This window comes from Myotis nattereri (assembly GCF_964212035.1).
Source record: "Myotis nattereri genome assembly, chromosome: 9".
Taxonomy (NCBI): Eukaryota; Metazoa; Chordata; class Mammalia; order Chiroptera; family Vespertilionidae; genus Myotis; species Myotis nattereri.
In genome coordinates, this window is record NC_138084.1 from 64,978,007 (window position 1) to 65,001,656 (window position 23,650).

General features: G+C 37.1%; 1 protein-coding gene across 1 annotated transcript in view; it reads left to right on the top strand.

Moving 5' to 3' along the window:
* The window catches only part of CNTN5 (contactin 5), a 1,066,495-nt gene that overhangs the window by 699,810 nt on the left and 343,035 nt on the right, over nucleotides 1-23,650 (top strand). The window contains exon 7 of the mRNA XM_081099170.1: nucleotides 11,968-12,063. Within this exon, the coding sequence (XP_080955296.1) occupies nucleotides 11,968-12,063 (96 nt within the window). The remainder of the gene's footprint in view (nucleotides 1-11,967; nucleotides 12,064-23,650) is intronic.

Sequence of the window (23,650 nt, forward strand, 5' to 3'; positions counted from 1 at the left end):
AGCGCTCAATAAATGTTATCAGCATCATCTTGACTCCATTCTCCATATCTTCTAGAGATTTGGTTTGAGATGCCATTGAACTATAAGCTGATAAGATAATCATAATATTTATTACAACTAGTATTGGTCAGATCTTTTCAATTCAAGAACATAGAATGGCTTCCTTTTTATAAAATGTATACTCAGGTCACCACTCAAGGTTTATTCATTCAAAATTTATTAAATACCTAACACAGTTTCTAACCCATTATTCAAGCATGCAATGAATATTTGTTTAATGAAGGGAAATGAATTAATGACAAAATATGAGCTGCTATTTAGTAAAGATAGTACTAGACACTGGACACAAGGATGAATATGCTACATCTTAATATAAAATAATAATATAAAATATTTATTAAGGATTTACTGTAAGCTAAGGCCTGTTACTGGATAAATTGTAAGCATTACCCCTTGATAATACATATTTGTATTATTATTCCTATTAGAGGCCTGGTGCACAAAAATTTGTGCACTGAGGGGAGTCCCTCAGCCTGGCCTGTGCCCTCTCACAGTCTGGGACCCCTTGGGGGATGACCACCTGCTGGCTTAGGCCTGCACCCCAGGGGATTGGGCCTAAACTGGCAGTCAGACATCCCTCTGGCAGCCCGGGAGCCCTCGGGGGATGTCCACTTGCCAGCAGGGAGCAGGTCTAGTTGTAATCGGACATCCTTAGAGCTACTGAGGAGGCGGGAGAGGCTCCCACCACCACCGCTGTACTGGCAGCCATCAGCCTGGCTTGTGGCTGAGCAGAGCTCCCCCTGTGGGAGCACACTGACCACCAGGGGGCAGCTCCTGCATTGAGCATCTTCCCCTGGTGGTCAGTGTCTGTCATAGTGACCAGTGATTCCCAGTCACTCTGCTGATAGGGTCAATTTGCATATTACCCTTTTATTATATAGAATAGAGGCCTGGTGCTTGGGTGGGGGCCAGCTGGTTTGCCTTGAAGGGTGTCCCGGATCAGGGTGGGGGTCCCCCTGAGGTGCCTGGCCATCCTGGGTGAGGGGCTGATGGCTGTTTTCAGGCTGACGACACCCCCTTCAGGGTGGGTGGTCCTGCTGGGCTCCCTGGCCAGTCTGGGTGAGGGCCTGATGGCTGTTTGCAGGCTGGCCAAGACCCCCAGCTGGGTCCCTCACCCTATGAGAGTGTGGCTATCCTGGATGAGGGGCTGATGGCTGTTTGCAGGCTGGCCATAGCCCCCAGCCACCCAAGGTCCCAGTGGAGGCTGGCTGGAAGCAGATACCTGGGATTTATTTAGCTTCTATAATTGAAATGTTGTTGCCTTTTGTGGAGGCCACAGCTGGCCAGAGCAGGCGGGAAGTTTGGCTTCCTCCATCTCCGGGGAAACCAAGCCTCCTGCTTGCTCCAGCTCTGTGGCTGCCGGCCACCATCTTGTTTGGGTTAATTTGCATATAGTTGCTCTGATTGGTTGGTGGGTGTGGCTTGGGCGTAGTGAAGGTACAGTCAGTTAGCATCTTTGTCTTTTATTAGTGTAGATATGAAAGTTAGGAGACTTAGACTTAAAGAAGCTTGCCTACATGGGTAGTAAGTGGAAGAAACAGAATGCATGCCCATGCCTTTCTTTTTTTTTTTTTTTTTTAATATATTTTATTGATTTTCCACAGAGAGGAAGGGAGAGAGATAGAGAGTTAGAAACATCGATGAGAGAGAAACATCGACCAGCTGCCTCCTGCACATCCCCCACTGGGGACGTGCCCGCAACCCAGGTACATGCCCCTGACCGGAATCGAACCTGGGACCTTTCAGTCCGCAAGCCGACGCTCTATCCACTGAGCCAAACCGGTTTCGGCCCCATGCCTTTCTAATTCTAACTTTTCTACTTGGCAAATATCCTACTCCTCTAAAGTCACTTTATAGGCTATATAAAAAGCCATGGACTCTCAAGTAGTAGAACATTATCTATTAAGCCTTCTATTACTCTTAATTTTAGTCGACTAGATCAGAGGTCAGTAAACTATGGCCCATGAGTCAAATCTGTGTTTTTTTGTACAGCCCACAAGCTAAGGATCTATTTTTACACTTTTAAATGGTTGAAAATTCAGAAGATAATGCTTTGTGACATAGAAATTGCATGATTTTCATATAATTTTCTACTTTTCCTTTTGACCTGCAAAGTGTCAAGTATTTACTATCTGACCCTTTAGAGAAAATATTTGCCTAGCATTGGACTAGATTATGTGGGATGCCCTTCAGCAATGTGAGTAATGCATATGCCATAGCTGATTAACAGACAAATGCACCATGACCAAATAGACATATCAGCCCTATAAAATTTCTGGGAACTGTGTTCTTGTGCTTTAATGCTAAAACAACTACATATATATGTATAGTTCCCAAGACCACTAGCATATTAAACTGATATGAAAACCAGTTTCATTCTCCAAAAAGTTTCTTCATGTCATTAATTGAAATTTCCACACAAAAGTAATGTGCTTCCAATAAATGATTTAAATGTGTATTCTGCCTATTAAAAAATGATTTGCTATTTTCATGGATATAAATCATATGAGAAAAGAGCAGTGCTTGGGATTTACAGAGGTCAATTTATAACAAGTGACTTTTTATATATGCATCATTTGCTCATTCATTTATTCAGCCTATAATTGTTGAATACCAGGCACTGGACGAAGCATAGGCAGTGGACTAATACACTGCTGGTGACCTAGTTTCTGACCTTAAATAACTTGTTATTTATATTTTTTCAGCATTGATATGCTGTATAATACATATGTGAGTAGCTACACACAATACATTAAATCTTCCCTAAAGTTTGAGTATTAACCAAAGACCACTTTATATATTCATTCAGCTTAAATGAAGACCACAAATTAAAACTTCCCTAGGTAACTGAAGCTAGAAAAGAACACTGCTACAAGGGCAGAGGGGAGAGATTTACTCTAAGGCAAGGAAGGCATTGAGGTTTTTAGCAGAGATCTAAGATAGGTTGGAAATTGATCACTACTCTGCTGAGTTACTAAATAAATAAGCTCCCTACGATTTTTTAAATTAATCAGGGTGTAAATTATTCATATAGAACTGTTGAGGTTATAGCTTGTAAAAGAAAAAATAATGCAAATCTGTGGCACTTGATTTAATTGTGCAACAGCAAATGAGCTAAGGGAATCAAGAAAGCAAACAATTTACATTTTAAAGCATTTGAGCAGGGGGCCAGGAGTGTTGAAAGTGATCTGCAATGCTCAGATCACAAATTTGTTTTCAGCAATTGAAAACAAATTTGGCAGAGCAAAAACACTCAAACACACATATTAATTAATTATAGAAAGTTCTGGTAAAATGAAAGTAAAAATCAAGAGACCAACACAGATATTCTCATGCAATTCGGGACGCAGTTGAATGTGGGAGGGAAAAACTTATTGTTTGGCTCAAATATATAGTACTCAAATTCAAAAGTATAATTTTATACTCAGTCAAATAAACTGTCAAATAAACTGTTTTTAAAAATCTACTCACCAGTTAATTGTAGTTTTTTATTAGATATCTATATCTATATATATAAAAGCCTAAGCGACTGTCTGACCAACCAACCGCTTTACTGTTCAACTGGTAGCTATGATGCGCACTGACCACCAGGGGGCAGACACTCAACGCAGGAGCTGCCGAGCTGTGGTGACTTTGCAGCTGCAGTTCTCAGGGGAACCACCTGGAACCAGACAGGAGGGAGCCAGATTCTGGGGTGTGTCACCCGAGAACCACCCTCTCACAATCCGGGACCCCTTGGCAGATGTTAGAGAGCCAGTTTTGTCCCAATCCCCACAGGCCAGGCAGAGGGACCCCACTGGGCCTCTAGTATGGAAAATAAGAGCTTGTCCAGAAGAGCTGTTCTGAGTAGGAGCAAATAGAGCTAAAAATTTCCTTGGAGGAGTGGAAAGATATACAGCAGAGAGGTGTTTCCCTATAAAAATATGTAGTGTCCCAGAAATTTCAGATATTAATAGAAATAAATTAGATTTTTAAAATCAGAAAGGGACGCCCTAAGTTCACACAAAGTAGAAGAGCAGACATTCCTGTCAACTTCAAACTTCATAGATCCATCTGGTGGCTTGGAGGTGTTATTGCATTCTAGTCTTCACTCTGTTCTATGAATACAGAAGGATATCTTATGTCTAGTGGCCTATCGTTTCGCCAAAACTATCACCTTGGACTAACCCCTTTTTCTTTTATCTCCTGCTTAACAAAGATTGGAGCTGCATATATTTATATAGACATTAAAATATACTATATAAAAGACAATATGTGACTTTAAATATAATTCATTTTGACATGAATGTAAACTCTCCTAATGTATAATTTAGAAGATAAGCAAGATACATTTTCTCAAGTATCTCTAATAATAAAAGTGTAATATGCTAATTAGACCAGACAGCCAAAAGACCTTCCAGATGCCCTTCTGGACGACCTTCCAGATGAAGCCAGGGCTGCGAGGGCCGAGGCAAGCCACTGCAGCTGTGAGGGCTGAGCCCCTTGCATGATTTCATGAATTGGGACTCTAGGGACCAAGACCTGCCCTTGTGCCCACCGCAGCCTTGCAGCCCACAGTTCCTTTCAAGGTGTAGTTTTGTAAATAAATGGCATACATTTTATGCCAATAATAATGTTTAAGCCAGTTATCAAAACATAAATACAAAATATAAAATTTCTTTAATTTACTTTTCATTGTAATAATAGATATTAGAAATATTCTTTCAAATATATTTTTTTATTGTTGACACTATTACAGATATTCCCCATTTCTCCTCCCTTCATCTAGCCCCTGCCCTGCCCCAGGCTTTTACCACAATATTGTCTGTGTCCTTGGGCTATACATATAACTATACATGTTCTTTGGTTGTTAATTTCTTACAGTCCCTCCCACACCCCTCTCCTCTGAGATCTGTCAGTCTGTTCCCTGTTTCCATGCCTCTGGACCTGTTTTGTTTGTCAGTTTATTTTGTTCATTAGATTTCACATATAAGTGAGATCATGTGACTGGCTTATTTCACTTTTTATTATACATATTTATTTTATATATTTGTATACTATATATGTATTTATGTTTGCAGATTTAAATAAGTTCTGAAGCATAGGTTACATATAATTACACATTAAAATAGGTTCTGAATGATAGCTTTAAGTTAGAATTATAGGCAGTAAATTAAAACGTTGGAATGTTTAGTATCTTAGAGATTATCCTGTCCACATTTGGAAAATTGTTCTCTTCAGGCTATATCTGGCTATACAAGTGTTTCCTTTGGCCTTCACAATGTTTATTAAAGCTGATGACCCCTCAATGAGGCATACACTCTTGAATTTAGTGAGTTCCCACCATAATTATTATCTTACTAGAGGCCCACTGCACAAGATTCGTGCACTTGGGGTGGGGTGCGGTGGTTCCTCAGCCTGGCCTGCACCCTCTCGCAGTCCGGGAGCCCTTGGGGAGTGACCATCTGCAGCTTAGGCCCACTCCCCACAGGGACATCCTTAGCACTGCCGCGGAGGCTGGAGGGGCTCCCACCACCACCCGCTGCACTCGCCAGCCGTGAGCCCTATGGGAGCACACTGACCACCAAGGGGCAGCTCCTGTGTTGAGTGTCTACCGCCTTGTGATCAGTGTGCATCATAGCAACTGGTCATTCAGCTGTTCGGTCAATTTGCATATTACCCTTTTATTATATAGGATACTTGCAACTCCACAGGCAAGTGGGTTTGTTTCCCTTGAATAAACTACATCTCTGATTTATAGATGAATAAGCAATTACAGGAAGGTTAAACCTTTGCTTCAAATTGCATAGCTAACTAGTAGAAGAGTTCAGATTAGAAGCAATGAGTCATACTTTTCACAACAGTGTTTTTTTATAAGATTAATCATAATGATTATAATTGCTTCCATTTATTGTGTTGTGCCATGTGTTGTACAAACTGCTTTATATAAATTATTATATTGAAGCCTTAAAAAACTATGACATATACTAAAATTTTTGCACTCAGGGGAGTCCCTCAGCCCGGCCTGTGCCCTCTCGCAGTCTGGGACCCCTCGGGGGATGTCCACCTGCTGGCTTAGGCCCACTCCCCTCCTCTGGCAGCCCAGGAGCCCTCGGGGGGTTTCCACTTGCTAGCGAGGAGCAGGCCTGGCTGCAATCGGACATCCTTAGCGCTGCAGAGGAGGCGGGAGAGGCTCCCACCACCACCGCTGTACTGGCAGCCGTCAGCCTGGCTTGTGGCTGAGCAGAGCTCCCCCTGTGGGAGCACACTGACCACCAGGGGGTAGCTCCTGCATTGAGCATCTGCCCCCTGGTGGTCAGTGTGTGGTCATAGTGATCAGTCATTCCCAGTCGTTTTGCTGTTAGGGTCAATTTGCATATTACCCTTTTATTATATAGGATATTTTCATCCTCATTTTACATATCAAGAAGCTGAAAGTAAGGGGTGAAGTAGCTTGTCTAGTTTTACCACTCTGCTTGTAATGATTGTCTGTAGTTGTACCAACGTGGTCAGGTCACTATATTCACTCATGGAGCAATTGTTGGCCATGTCCTTCCCAAGGAAAGGCTAAAACCTTATGTGACCTCATTTTCTGTGGCAAAGGCAGTCTCTAAAGGGGCCAAGAGCTGAAAGTTCTCTGTCATTGGAACTCCCAACAGCTGGAACAAGTCCTTCATTGAATGGGAATTATAGGCATATATTGCAGGGTACTCCGTAGGTGGAGTATATGTAAGTGGATTTTAGATTACTTACGTTTCTCCAGGAATTGGCGGGACAGGGGAGAGGGAGAAGTGGGGGAAGAAGTAGGAGTTTGTTTTGAAAGAGGGTTGTTGTAAAAGTATTGTCTAAAGTAGTGAGACAGAATGGACTCCATAAAAGTTAAATCAAATGTATAGAAACTCTGCCAGGGTTCATAGGTTTTTGTACAAAGGGCCTGCCTGAGGTTCATGATCGTGAATTTAGCAAAACTTGTCATCATTGTTGATGTTTTTCTCCATCCCCATTCCCTTTCCCAGAGGAAAATAGCTAGCTAGTTCAATTTAACAAGCTTGAAATTGTGCCAGGGGAATAAAATGGAGGGAGAAATGGGAAATAAATCATGGCTGTAGGCAAGGAAGTAATTATCTAATAAGATATTATAAAAAGTAAAATAGCTAAAAAAGACAGATAGGCCCAAAAGCTTTACAGACAAAAATAAGATCTCTGAGTTTTAGTGATTTATATACTAAATGAATTGGTTTAACTAAAAAACACCCTTCCCCCAATTTTATGGGCCTATAATATTCAAAATCTTAATAAGTGCTATATTATTTCTATTATATTTTTCTTTCCAATGCTTGGCCTTATAATTTCCTGATACTTTAATGAATTTAACACTGATCTTAGTTTGGAAAAAAAATAGAAGGAAGCAATTTTTTTTTTTAATGAAATCGCTTATCCACAGTATAAAAAGTTAAGTCAAATGTCTACAACCCCTGCCTGGATTCATAGACTATTGTCACATTAGTTAAACAAGTTTATATACAACTTTCACATTTGAAATTACTTCAGGACATATGTTATTCACAGTTGAAATAGCTTTTTGTAATGCATATCAAGATACCAAAGAAAAGACCTAAGATCAAAAACATTTTTTTCACACTCTTTGGATAATTTATCTTTTTACAAGAGCAATTACAATTTACTGTTTTACTTATAATGTAGATAAAATTTTCTCTTTCAAGGCAAACTTATACTAGCATGCTTTAATTTCCTCTTAATTGAAAACCCATTTGACTGGATGATTCATGTTTAAAAATATGTAAAGTGAAAATGGCAAGCCATAGTAAGAGATTATTCATCTGACCTGTCATAAATAACCATGGGAATGAAGTAATTTTCATTATAACTTGTCATTATATCTTGTATATTTACCTCACCACATGTCCAGCTGTATCTTCATTCAATTTTTATCTTCATGTAATAGATGGAAAGTATTTTTGTAAATATATTTTTATTGATTTCAGAGAGGAATGGAGAGGGAGAGAGAGTTAGAAACATCAATGATGAGAGAGAATCCTTGATTGGCTGCCTCTTCCTGAATGCCCCCAACAGGGGATTGAACCCAAAACCCAGGTATGTGCCCTGACCAGGAATCCAGCAGTGACCTCCTGGTTCATAGGTCAATGTTCAACCACTGAGCCATGCTGGCTAGGCTATAAGTAATATTTTTTTAAAAGTGGTGTGATATCTCATCACAGATGACATAGCAAATGTTTTAAATAATTGTTTTGGTCTTTTTAAGTTTAGCATCAAATTTATTGTCAACTTCTAATAATTTACAAATGTATGTGACATATATTCTTAAGAGCTTATCTTACCCTATATAGAGTATTCTTACCACGCACACTCTACTTCACTTGGAATTTGTCAACTGCCTGTTTTTCTTTTTGTATTGTATACATATATATTTTAAGCTGACTCAATACTCTGTGGAATAATGCAGGGAAGTAAAGAAAGGAGTCAAGAAGGCATGCAGAAAGGAGGGAAGAAAGGAAGGCAGGAAGGCGGAAAGGAAGGAAGGAAGGAAGGAAGGAAGGAAGGAAGGGAGGGAGGGAGGGAGGGAGGGAGGGAAGAGAAAAGGAAAGAAGAAACCTAAAAAGTGTGTGTGTGTGTGTTTGTGTGTGTGTGCGTGTAAGAGAGAGAGAGAGAGAGAGAGAGAGAGAGAGAGAGAGAGAGAGAGAGAGAGAGGGAGAGAGAGTTGGTATATCGGTGTGCTTGTAGCTTACCTTTAACAGAATAGCAAAAGCATCTGCATGGGAAATGTGCATGGCATATGGCATGCACCGGCAACTCATAAGTATGACTGTGACAGTGAGAAGCTATGATGCTTTGGGCTCATGCATCTATTCAGTGGCGCAGACTCCTCTGAGCTGGGTCTTTGGACATTTGTCCCAAGTACGGATGATTAGCTCATATATCTATATCTTTTCTCTGCAGCTTTTCTGTATCCCCAGGACCTATCTTAGTGTTCGGTGTGAAGTTTGCACTGATGAAATTTTGTTAAATGAATTGAAGAAATTTGTCTCCCATCTTGTCAACGAGCTTCAAATCCCACATCCTAAATCTACATTCTGTCATGGGAAGCTCTCAATTCCATCATTAATTTGCACACCTCTTTTTCTTCGCATGGTTTATCAGGGATGAATAGGTGTAATAATTTTGTCATCTGCAGTTCTGGTTAAAGCTCCACCATTAAAGTGCATGAGCTTCTGAACTTGGACACAGCCCAGGGCCCTGTGAGTCTTGACCACAAACTTTCTCTTCCAGCCTATTGCTTATGTATTTGTCCATACCCTTTATAGTAAGTCCAGAAAAATGTTTATTTCAGTTCATATTTTAAACCGGAATCTTTTGCTTCCTTTCTCTCCTTGATATATCAGCATGTATATCTATTAATAATGTGATAAGCACTCCAAGTTCTCTGATGAATACCTCCCAAGAGATTAGCTGCTTTCTGTTTGCAATGAGATAAAAACAACCAGCTGTATTTTCACTCAGATTGCACTCTCTAGTTGCCATCCCCACTCCAACCAAGAAATTTCCCCACAAATCATTCTGCCTCAGATTAAGCAGAATCTTAAGTGACACAAGGACCACTTTCACATTACAAAAACATTTCACTTTTTTTGTAGGCAGAAGGATTTAAATTATAAAAGCACACTCTCCATAAAAATGCAGACCTCTTTTCAGTGTTCTCTATATGTCTTTATGAAATATAAAAATGAGTTATTAACAATTGAAATAATCAACTTATCTTTGTACAGCTGGTGCTATAATACCTAGGAAATAATGACACAGAGACAGTTCCATGAGGACATGTTGAATTGTACCTGTGTTAACAGGTGATACAAAATAATGTAATTATAGATGAATGTTATCTTTTGGGTCATTTTGATCTCAAAACACAATTCAGGTCATAACAATTCCATAATTTTCTTTTCTGCTTTGTGTCTGTTTTCTAGCCCATGCCTATACTTGAATTTCTCAGGAACAGGCATTAATTTAGTACTGTTTTCTATTAAAAGGTCCTTTTTAACTATGATAGGTTGATTAGAAATGTCATAAGAAGCATAATATAAAGTTGTAGTGGTAAATGTGTTAGAAGCTACTCTTATACTTTTCAGAAACCATTTATGAAATAGAATTAAATTGATATCCAAATAGCTTTCCAGAGTTTATAAATTCAATGAAGATGAAAAGGAGAAAGTAAAACCATATATTCTCTAAAGAGATGTTACAGCCCTGCTGCAACCATGCCTTACCGTGTGGCTCCTGCACTGTGTGTAGTAGAATCAAAGCAAGTCGACTTAGAAACCATGCCATGCCTTGTTTTCATATTGAGATCACTTTTTGGAAAAAAATAAAACTTCTATCTCTAAGAATTTAACATCTGAAAATGGATGAACTTGATTTTTACTAGAAGTTAGTGTGTATGTTTTCAAATGAAAACAACAACCACCAAAAAAAAAAAAAAATAGAACTAGGACAATGCTCTCTTGCCACTTGGAGAAACACATAAATATTTATAATAAAACACAGAATTATGTGTAAAATGCTAAACACTTTTTTTAATAATGAATACCTCTTTGACGATTTATTTGTCATTCTGCCATTACTATTTATTAGTCCTTTATGATTTTGAATGTATTTAAGATTATTCTATTATAAATTCAGCATATCAGTAAATTGTTAACCATCTCTCACAAAAGTAAGGTTAGAATCGTTCTTAGGATATTGAAGTTAATGATTTATCTCCTTCCTATCCACTTATTATATTTTTCTTGACTGCTTGGTTTAATCATTTGTCAGATTAACAAAGATTAAATTTGAGGGTCTGCATTGTATTAATCTAAAATATACTATTTTTATCATGAAATATAAAAAGTTTAAGAAAGTCTCTTTTATAATTGATGAATAATGGAAGGAAAGGCAGAACATTTTCCACAAGCATTTCTCACCATGGGAACATGTTTTTACAGACTGAGAATTCTGGGACAATGTTTATTTATGAAAATACTGAATTCCTACCATTTCTAAGAAACTATTCTACAAATCATGTCTTTGATCAATCTAGCCCAAGAAATGGGAAAGGTACATATGTACTGAACTATGAATGTGTTAATAAACAATATGAGAAATGAAAATATTACACATAATTCTTTTTTCGGTGACTTTATTTTTAGGAAAGTATTCAAAATTGTGGAAATGTCACATAATTTAAGGGAAGGCAATTGAACCCCAATCAATGCTATAATCCTTCAGATCTATACATGTTTTGATAGCTGTAATACTCCCAGCATAATCAAAATAGATGAGTGTAATTAATTCATAAGGCCATTCCAGGCTTCTATAAAATGAAAGTAACATGACTGATTCACTCACATTTATAGAAAAAAAAACATTTTATAGCCTCATTATGTTTTGCTAGAGCAAAAGTCTCTAATTTGACAAATGCATGCTTGGTTTTACACACGGTTCCCAGCTTGACATATCATGAGGCATGTGGTTGGACAGCAGGTACCCCTAACCACTTCTATTTCTCTTCTCGCTATGCATGAAGGGGTTTTATTGGCAGTAGAAAAATCAGTACGTAGGAAATATTATAAAGAAATAAAAGAAAGATATTGTGTGTTATAAATGACTATCTAATTTCTTCTTGTACTGGCAACTTGTATGCACTATAGATAAAGAGTGTGCATACAGTCTGAAAATCATGGTACTTAAAATGGGCTGGTATAGATTTCTTTTTAAGGCCCTCCTATCACTACTTAACAAACAAGGAGAAACCCTGTCTGGATAGGAGAGAAAAGTAAGTACAAGTTACAAAAGTAGTAACTCTTTACACTCCTTTATGCCCTGTGTCTAAATGCTGTGTTATGTTGACAGATCTGGGGAATTTTAGTGGCCGGACGAGAAGTGCAGTCTCTGTGAGGGAAGGCCAGGGGGTTGTTCTGCTGTGCTCGCCTCCGCCTCATTCACCAGGTACAGTAGGATCCATTCTCTATTGTTGCTGCTCTACTTCACTACATGATCACCCTTTAGAGGGTGCATTGACTGGGGAACCTCCTAGGTGAAATGTGCATGGTTTTCTTGAAATGTTTCAGAGTTCCGGGCGTGTAATTAAAGATCATACACTGTAAATATCACCGGACAAGAGACTGAGCTCCTGTGATGACATTGTTTTATTGCCATTCTCACTTCAGACTGTTGTAGTTATGTCTCTACCTGCCACCAGTGAGGAATATATTGCCTGGAGCACAAGGGAAGTGATAAGCTGGGAGAGTAAAAAGCTTTCACAATTGTTTGGAGTGTCAGAGTCGAGTTAACTGAATACCAGTGTGCGTCTTGTTTCGGAAGATAAGCTGGACACTGGGTTGTGTATGGTATTTATCACACTGAAACAAAAACTGCTAGGACATATTTTTATGAGTTTCAAACAAAATTATAGTATACTTATCATTTTTTGGCTACTGAAGCTCTTGTGAAAGTCATGGATAGGTAAGTACTTTATGGAGTTTGGAGTAACATAATAGTAAATTGTGCTCAGGTTAATTTTAGTCCCTTTGGCCAACTCAAAGCCAATTATACTCATTTTGTTTGAGTCCTATAATTTAAACTGAGTTCCTGTTTGTGCCTCCGTATAGTTTTCCTATAATACAATTTAACAGTGTCCAGCATCTGAGAGAGAAAGAGAGAGAATCAGTGTCTATTTCTATCTGAGAAATAATGAAGACCTTAGAGTGAACAATTGGAAACAGAATTGAGGGTCCTGGCATTTCAATAATTTTTTCTTCTTTTTTTTTTAGTGTGAAAGCCACACATGTTTTTAGGTTGTACTATTAGTCTAAAAAAAGGGTCCAATTTTGTCTCACCATAGATAATTCTTATCATAAATTACAATAGGACCTTGTCCAATTTTCTTAAGGGTTTCTCACCTTTACCTGATCCTCCTCCTAATATTTTTAATGGAAAGAAAAGTACATTATATTTCAAAAGGAAAACATTTGAAATAACTTTGTTTTGAAATTATTAGTAGTAATAATTTCTGAGTTGTACTTACTTAAATCTTACATGTCATTTCAGTTACTCTATTCCTTCCATGATTTTTACTGGAGACTTTTCAGTAAAAATATCTAGTATCACCTGCATGTGATTTGAGATCTAGATTCTTTCAAGACAATGTGTTTTAACTTTCTTTTTATAGATAAGAAAATAATTTTAACAAGTTTAGGAGAATCCTATAGCATTAATAAACGTCATGTCTAATGGGTTATTAGACAGATTTTGTTTGAAAAGCAGTGTTAGATGAATAATTACTATGGATATAAAGGAGGCTGAGGAAGAGGAGAAACCAATAGGCCCCATAGAGGATGGAAGTATTCATTGGCAGACTTATAGGCATTAACAACATTAAGTGATTCATGTGGGAAAAAGCAAGATTTTCTGAGATATAATTTATATTGCAAGGCTGCTGGAACATGTTTTAAAAAGAAGTTAAATGGCAGAGGATGATATAAGAAATAAAACTGCAAGCCTACATATAAACATACCGATTATCCAATTTGCAAAGAAGACTATATAGAAAAGCTTTCCAGTGGGAAAGAAATATATAATGGATTACATACATGATAAATGTAAGATAAAAATATGTATTAATAATTGATTAAATTAAAATGTGATCTCAGGTTGAGACTCTAAGAGAAAGCCAGATGATTGCTATTGTAAATAAGTCATAAGAAATATTAGACTGATTATATAATTTAAGATTGCAGGACAGGTTGTATTCTACTAATTACTCATTGTTATGTCAGATTATCTACTCAAACGTCAGTGTTATCACAACAAACTTTTGGGGGAGATGTGATGACCCAATATAGCTCAGCATGCAGGCCAATGTCTAACACTTACCAGATGAGTAGTTAGCCTGATCAGCCAAATCCTACACATCATTATCTTTGTTGAATATCCCTTCAAGATTCTGGCTCCAGTTGAAACTTTTATATTCCCTGAAGCTTTCCCGCAGCCTTTTAAAGTTATGGCTGTTTATTCTCCCAAATTGTATGTACATTATGAGTTTAGAACGTATATATCTCCTCTCTCCTCATTGCCCATTCTCTCATATTCCTCTTTGCAAACCCTCAGTTTTGAATTTCAAGCCATCAGACTCTACTCTTCCTTGTTGCGGCCATCAACACACTCTGCTCATTCCCTTTATTCCTTGAGGATTTTTCTCCATCCACTCTCTCAGCTGATAACCATTTCATTGTGAAAGGAAAGCAATTAGAAGATAATGTCCACAGCCCACAACCTTCTTCACCAAATCACACACTCATTAGCTTCTGTACTGACAGGCTTCCCTTTTTAAATATAGAGACATTATTGTGCTTCTAGGGGTAATTCCTAAACTTGTGGGCTGTAGTTCTTTTTCTTCTCCTCTTCCTCCTCCTCCTCCGCCTCCCCCTCCTCCTTCTCCTTCTCCTCCTCCTTCTCCTCCTCCTTCTCCTTCTTCTTTTTACCTAGCTAAAGAAGTCACTTCAGTAATTCCCTCTTCTGCATCTTTACCAGAGATTGTTTATTTCCTTCTGGATCATTCGTAACATCATGCAACATTACTTCCCTTCCTCCACATAATCAAGGACTACTCAGTGAGAGAGAATTGGGTTTGATACCTGCTGTGGCACCTATTAGCTATGACCTCAAAATGGCCTTTGATTTGGTGAGGTGAGATTGTATTTTGTGAAATGAGCAAATAACATGTACATACTAGAAATCTAAGATCCAGATTTCTGTCTCATCTAAATAGTCATATAGCTCACCATCTTATCATCACATACCTATTTAACTGTTGCATTATTTTATTTTGTTTCCCACTTTTGTTTTATTTCCTTCTTTCAAGTCATAATTAGTTTATCTTATTTTATCAGAATTTTATTATGTGAAGTAAAGTGTTGGAAATAAAAGTTTACTAATATTTTTATCTCCCCTAGTAAATTAAAAATGTATAAATTCATTATTTCAGAGAGGAAGGTAGAGGGAGTGAGAGATGAAAATATCAATGAGAAAGAATCATTGATAGGCTGCTTCCTGTATGCCCCACCCTGGGAATGGAGCCTGCAACCTGGACATGTGCCCTGACCAGGAACTGAACTGTGACCTCCTGATTCATAGGTTGACACTCAGCCACTGAGCAACACTGGCTGGGCAGATTATAAATTCTTCATGGGTACAAAACTTGCCACAACTTATTTATATCCCCAATGCTTAGCACAGTTCTTGACACTTAGTAGGTATTCACTTACTGCATGTTAAAGAACTGACTGAATGTGCTGATTCTAACAGTTAAGTTTTATAGGGTTTTAGATAGTTCCTGTCAGCCTCCTGCTATCAGTTTATTGCAACCCATATTTATGACAAATATTTGGATCACCCAATATCACATTCAAATATTACAATTTCAAAGTATAACAGCTACTATGATTCAGAGGTAACTATGTGAAATTATAAATAGTTTATACATCAGAGAATATTAAATAATATTCAGAAATTGCCCCCAAATCTATTTTCTCATTATCTCAAATGGATGTATAAAGTGAATATTTTTCTGTGAATAAAAGCAAAAGCTAGAATTGCCTTATTTGCTAAGTTCTCCTGTTTACTTCCCAAGAGATCTTTTTAATTCCTGTCAGTAACATCTGTGAATGAAGGCATCTTGATTATATACTGAAGCACTTATTCATCTACCAGGAAATAAACATATTTTTCTAAAGTATTAATCACATCTGCTCAAGATTATTTTTGTTGCTAAAAAACACCTCTGTCAGTTTAGTGATTTTGAAATTCAAGGTTATACTGTAAAGAATATCTGTGTGGAAATGTACAAACAATCCCCATAAAACCTATAACCATGTAAAGCATTATTTTATGGTTTAGAGGTTATCACCACAGATACTTTTAAAAAAAGAAGTTAGTAACTACATTTGACTTTAAACATGTTCTGGTCCTATTTTGTGCAGAAACATAAATCTAAGAAACACATTAAAGTGGGACTTAAAATTTTTGTACAAAGTATTATGTTCTAGTAAAAAATATATGATTATACCACTGTACAATATAATAATCACATTTTCACAATTAGTATGCTATGTAATTCTTGAAAAAATATATGAGAGTTAGAGATTATTGTTATGCCTGTTGTATTGATGAAGAATTTAAGCTTTAGAAAGATTAAATAAAACAATTAAGCTCTCATACTTAACAAGTGATGGAACCAGGATTTCAATCTTTGATGTATTTGTACCATAAAATGTGCATTTTAGTAAAAGCTTTACTAAAAGTTTTATAGCATTAATACAAACAAAACTTTTTTTAACAATGGAATTATTGACTTTTCTAAAATAATGCTTATTTTATTACTATATCAAATGTTTTACTTATTTTTTTATTCAATAAATGTTTACTGAGTGCCTATTCTCTATTAACTAATGAGTTTAGGCTATTTATATTGATTTCTACTATCGTAATTTGAACTAGTAATCCTGTTTTTTTCTATAATTCATTTGCCCTCTTTTCATATTCATTATCATTTTTTAAATAACAGAAGGTTTTTTAATTGCATTTTTTCTTTCTACTCATTTCAAAATTATATGTTTTATTTCTGTTATTTTAGAAATTATACATAAAATCATAATGTGGCTATATGACATCATTTGATCACTTTAAATATTATTGCTCTTGGTAATTAATTGATCTATTTATTCATTGCCAAATAGAATTTGAAGAAGAAAAGGAACTCAAGTTTATGGCTCTGTGACTATTTCCTATTAACTAAGAAATAAAGTTCATTTAGGACAAAATAAGACTAGTTGAATTATGGATACCTATTGTTATGACAGAAAATTGAATAGATACATCTGAAGTCTAGAAAAGGGATCTGAGCAAAAGATTATAACTTTAGGCATAATCAACATAAGGTTGGTAGGGATTTCTCAGGGACACTGCTTACGGTAAGAACAGCATATACTTTTATTTCTGTACTAAATAGTGGAGGGAAAAAGAACTAGTTGTTTAGTTTCTATGATACCAACCAATTTAAATAACTTCCATTTACTAGAAGAATTTGGGCATTTATGTGGTATAGTGTAGGGATATTTCAAATCTACATTGAAATTACTGATATCTACAACTTACATTTTTTTTCCTCCAAATGGTTGTACGTTTAAGTTAATGATTCATGGACTAAGGATAGTATTACTGTAGTTCTCAAAAAGCTCTAGAAGCCTGAAAGGTTAATGCATCTCATAGATGCTCAGGACACCAGATGCTCTAAGGTTGTGGTTATACCCTCAAGAGGAAATAGCCAGAATTACTCTTTGGCATCTCTGTTATTTGCAGAGAAGAAGGTACAAAAAGAGCATAAAAGATGCAAAAGCTGTTTCAACAAACTTGACAATAAATAGGAGAAACACATAAAGCAACTCATTGCCAGAGATAAAGCATAAAATATAAGGAACAGATTTCAAAAATATTTTATCATTTTTTAAAATTCTACTGACCAGACACCTAATTTACTTAAACTGTTCTGAATTCTAACAGCCAAGTATGTTTTGCCTTGGTGATCTTGTGAAGTTATGTAGTATTGAATCCCAAGCAAAGGAGATTCCCAGTCTTTGATACATCTGATTCCCTACAAATTAAAAACCATAGGCACAGGTCCATCCAGCTCTCTGAAACATGCTCTGCAAGCCAACCAGTCCCTTTACCATCACTCCTTCAATCACTGAATGATGGTAAATACTAGTTAGTGCTAGTCATGGGGAATACTAGTTAGTGCTGAATGGATACTGGTCTCAAAATGGTAAAGGAGAATAAAACCATAATATTTGGTTATATAGTAAGAACCAAGAGAACTGGATTAAGGGCATTATGTGAAAATGTACAGATGAAACATTTTATTTCTGCATATATATTTTGAGCCATCATTGAATATAGTAGACTGTATACTGATCTATATAGCAAATCTTCTGTGCTTTAACACACTGCAAATACAGTATATTGAACTTGGTTGTCTCTTTCATAATTCCTCATTGTAAATCTCTAATATATCATTTTTTTTCAATTTAGAAAAATACTCAAAACAGGAATGGACACTGCAGAACTAATAACCCTGGTCCTGTCCCAGATGCTAAACCTTAGTAACCCTTCATTGCCCATAGCCCTGGGACTCCTCCTCTGTGAAGTACTGGTTAAAATAGAGCTAAGGAGGCATTCAGGTTTCATTTATAAGCTATAACACTCAGCTGAGACATTTTATACTGCTGGGGTCCAACCCCAGCAGGTCCAGGGGTCCCCAAAGGTGTGGACGGAGTCGGCGGAGAAGGAATGACACGAAGACAGTGTTCAGTTGATCAGCAGCCTAGCCAGGATCTCCAGCCAGGATCTCCAGCCACGTTCTGGTCTGGATCTCTAGCGAAGTTCTGGTTAGGATCTCCAGCCAGGTTCTGTGTCCATGTTCTCTTGCTAGGTTCTCCAGGTTCTCCAGCCAGGTTCTGTAGCCATGTTCTGTAGCCAGGTTCTTCAGCCAGGTTCTGTCTAGGTTCTCCAACCAAGTTCTGTAGCCAGGTTCTGTCCAGGATCTTTTGCCATGTTCTCTCGCTAGGTTCTGTCTCTAGGTTCTGAGGCCAGTTTCGGTCCAGGATCTTTTGCCATGTTCTCTGCAGCGAAGTTCTTCTGTCTCTAGAGAACATTCTGTGTAGGTTCTGTGCCTAGGTTCTGTCTCTCTTCCTTCTGTCTTCTGAGTTCTGTCTTGTTACATCTGTATTTATACCAGTTGATTCCAATCCTATCAATCTCTATTCCAAAGGTTAGGGCGTTTCTTATCTCCATTCCAGGGAGTAAAGATTATGTAGCTTAAGCATGATTGTTCATAGTTAAAGTGATTAATTACCTGCCTGGCACTTAGTTAAGAGGTTTTATTCCCTCCCTAACTTCAGGGGAAAATCCCTACCTGGGGAAACAACCTTTCTCAGAGACCTTGGTTAAAACACATAGTGCCAAGAAGGTGAGCAAACATATTAAGAACAGTATGCCATATATGCCAGGTCCCTTGAAACAGCAAGCATGGACCGGCTCCCGGCATTATACTAAAAAAAATAGAATTTTTGTTTTCTTTAGAGTGAAATATTTTTTACCTCAACCTTATGTAAAGCAGGTAGACAGGTACGCCAGCCTCAAATCCACTGTAGAACCGGGTCCTGTATAAGTAAACAGATCCAGAGGATACAAGTAGGTGGTCCCTGAAACAATGTGAATGGGATGAGGGATACTAGATAGTCTCTGCTTCTAAATAGTATACTAAACTATTCACAATATTTCACCTGGAATTTCCACTCCGAGAGCCAGGGATCCCTATCCTGAGTCTGACACTTAATTGGCTTTGTTGGTTAAATTAAGCCTGATCTTTGCTGTAAAGAAAGAGCAATAAAAACTACCTCTCAGGACTGTTGTAAGAATGAAGAGATCATTTATGTAAAGCAATTAGCCTGATGCTTAGAGGATAGTAAGTATTAAATTCAATTTTTCTTGAAGACTTATCTTCAAGAATCCTCTTTAAAATGCTTGTGAGAAAGGTGACACCTTCAATTATTAGCTGCTAAGATTAATCACCAGTTGGCAGGTATTAGTTGCTGTCAAATTGACAAGGCAATTACAAGATGAGCGGCACTTGGAAATGTGAATCTGAGGGTTTGCGATGGGAGAGGGGTCAGCGAAGAGAAAAATAAAGCCAGACAGTGAAGTGAAAGGGCACCAGGTATCATTGCTCTCTTCGGGGTTCCCTCATCCTAGAATAGTTGGTACCAGAAATTATTCTCATGGAACAGACCTCTATAAAATGGGAACCAAAATTTTACAAAGATGAAAACAAAGCATTCGGTTGATATTTTTTTTTCTTAAAAAATGAAATTTTACATCACAAAATCTAAACCTCATAACTTAAAAATGATTGAATAACTGTAATTGAGAAAAAACAACTCAAGAAGTAGTTTTGCACCCCTTTTCCTACAAAATGGTACGATAATATGACACTCCCTGCTTCAACTTTTGCGCCAAGATAACAAAAAGTAATTGTCCCCAAAATATCTGAGTTCAGCAGTTTTCCCAAGGCCTTTCTTAATTGTTTGATTTCTAATTCTTACATCTCAAAGCATGTATGATCCACATGCTTGTAGTTACTGGTCACTTGATTTGCTCTCTGTTGGTGACTATGCTCTAAAGATCTCAGCCATGTTCCACATTTGCCTTTATTAAATTCATGAAACCCACAATTTTGCAATATTTGCATGTTTACTTTGCAATTTTAAAAGTGATCAATTAATTTGTCATTATAAGCCATCTGACCATAATTTTGGTTCCCTAAAAAATGTTGTAATCACGTGGACATGGGTTAAATTATTAGGACACAGAGAACTCTGTTGTTCAATTCTGACTAGGCTCAGCTATCTCATTAGACCAGTGATGGCGAACCTTTTGAGCTCGGAGTGTCAGCATTTTGAAAAGCCCTAACTTAACTCTGGTGCCGTGTCACATATAGAAATTTTTTTGATATTTGCAACCATAGTAAAACAAAGATTTATATTTTTGGACTCTGGGTTAGAAAGATTAAACGCTGTCACTTTCCAGAAGTGTGACCTTAGAGAAATAATATAGCTTGCTCTTACAATAATTCCTTATTTTCAAAAGTTTTCATGTATGTGATAGTTTCAGAGATTCAATGAGATAATATATGTAAAATGTTTAAATAGTGCCAGCTGTGTAGAAAATATTTCATAACTTAGTGATTTTGAAGATACACCCATTATCATTTTATTATTAAGTAAGAAAGAAAGATGTAGCCTTCTCTACTCTACCCCTTATCAGCATTCTTAAGTGCCTATAAACAAGTTTCATGCTCTTGTCTAATTCCTGTCACATACTCCACCACTGCAAGCCACTCATCTGTGCATCTTATCTCTCCTCCTTGATATAGGCTGCTAAGACAGTCTTTGCATCTTTGTACCTTTCATATGCTCATTAACACAGTGTTGATGTATTAAGTAGTCAATAGATACTACTAATTAATCTTCTTAAACCAGTTTATAAGGCTGGCCCAACAAACAGAACTAAAATAACTCATTTTGTTTTTATTTTTCAGAAGATAATATTCTTTTTATTTTACTTTCAAGAAAATAAATGTAGCAATATAATTATTTAATAATGCTTAATATAAATCTTGCTGTAAATTTAAAAAGTTAAAAATGCCTTCATTTAGGAATTTCAATTAATGCTCTGAAATGGAAAATTAATATTTGAGTCATTAATACTTTAACTATTTTGTATAGCTACTTAAATATAGATTTTTAAAAAGTATATATTTTTATTGCGTGCAGAGAGAAAGATAAAGAGAGAGAGATAGAAACATCAATGATGAGAGAGAATCATTGATTGGCTGCCTCCTGCATGCCCCATACTGAGGATCAAGCCCAAAACCCAGACATGTGCCCTGACAGGGAATTGAACCATAACCTCCTGGTTCATAGGTCAATGCTTAACCACCGGGCCACGCCAGCCAGGCAATTATAGATTATTTTTAATTAACTTTATAAAAAGTATAATTAACAAATAGTGAACATCAGCAATTTTATGTACAATTCAGTGAGTTTTGAAAATAAAGAATATAGTTGTATAATTACAACCAAATTATGACATAGAACATTTTGATCACAAGAAATTCCCTAGTGCTTCTTTTTAACCAATTTCCTCCCCCTTGGCATCCACTGATCTACTTTTGTTCTTAAATTTTGTCTTTGCTATAAATTCTTTTAAAGGAAATCATACAGGAACCAAAAGCTGTTTTGAGCCCTAGCCAGTTTGGCTCAGTGGATAAAGCATTGACCTGCTGACTGAAGGGTCCCCCTGGGTTCGATTACAGTCAAAGGCACATGCCTGGAATGTGGGTTCGATCTCCAGTAGGGGGCATGCAGGAGGCAGCCAATCAATGATTCTCTCTCATCATTGATGTTTCTATTTCTCTCTCCCTCTCCCTTTCTCTTAGAAATCAATAAAATTATGTGTGTTGTGTTTTCTTTTTAAAAAGATCTTTTGAGACTGGCTTTTTACACTTGGAGTGATATTTTTGATATTCATTCATGCTACTGAGTCCATAGATTTTTCCTTTTGATTGCTGAGTAGTATTCTATTGTCTTAATATTGTTGCCAGTTTGGTTATCCATTCACCATATGATAATGGGCTGCTCTAAAATTCAGACAACTGTGAATAATGGTTTAAACAGAATTAATAATAATCTACTGTTAACGGGAAATCCCTGGGTAGACTGGGGCTGCCTGTCGCAATGTCCAATAAGGAAGGCAGGGTTGAATCATACAAGCCTTACTGAGAAGACCAGCCAACCAAGAAGACAGGGAGCTTACAAGCATCCAACACCTGTCTTGCAGCAAGGTGCAGTGGACAGGATTATAAAGGGGAATGGGCTAGGGTGAGGCTGGGAGTCCTGGAGGTTCGCAGAACTCGGTTATTGTTCTTGGTCATCAGGCGATGAGATGATATCTTGGCTCCTGGTGGGGTCGGCCTGATCACGCTTGACAGTTCTGCTTGATGGCTTGGTACAGTATACACTGTCCGCAGCTGAATCACCTCCTCAATCACTTCGTTTGGGATCAAAGGGAGTATGCAGGTGCACTGGCCTGAGAAATGAAACTTAGAAAAGAAAAAAACTTAACTCTATTCTTATATAAGAAACTTAACCCTCTATTTCTAAACCTGTATGTATTTCAGAATTTCAAAATAGTATGATTATCTTTCAGATTAATTCAAGTGTCTATCTATCAGATTAGAAATCCTCCCCTATCACTATGATGAAATTGAAAAATAAACTATGAGTTTTTCTCTTTATGACTAATTTGGATCTGTACCTGGGTCCCTGTGTTGGCTCCAGAGAATATCATGAGTTCTACTTGTAGCCTGCAGAGAAATGACTACCTGTTTCAGGTACATGTTGTTCTCAAGTAATAATTATGATGAGTCTTTCCAGCTACCAGTTCATGAATTTAGGAAATGCCTACTGTACATTGCTTTGGCTTGTACAATAATTGAAGATTTACTCTTTTTTTCTTTTTCTTTTTTTTATGATATATGTTTTTAAATGTGTTGTATAAAGTCCTGAGCCATATAACAATGTTTTGGTCAACTATGGACCACAACAGATAAGATTATAACAGAGCTGAATATTCCTGTCCCTAGTGACATCCTAGTCATCAGTGTGGCAGCACAGCGCGTCACACAAATGCTTACCATTGTGTTGTAATTGCCCATAATGTTCAGTGAGGTAACACGCGTACTGATGTGTAGCCTAGGAGCTGCTGCAGAACAGAATATGCCAACCCAAATATGGTTATTTGGCATAAGGATTGTCTTAGTCTGGCTAATTTTAAGATACAGTTCACCCGGGAGCTCTCAAAACCAAACAGAAGTTACCCTACCTAAAATATGTTTCCATTTGTAAGGGAAATCTCCATT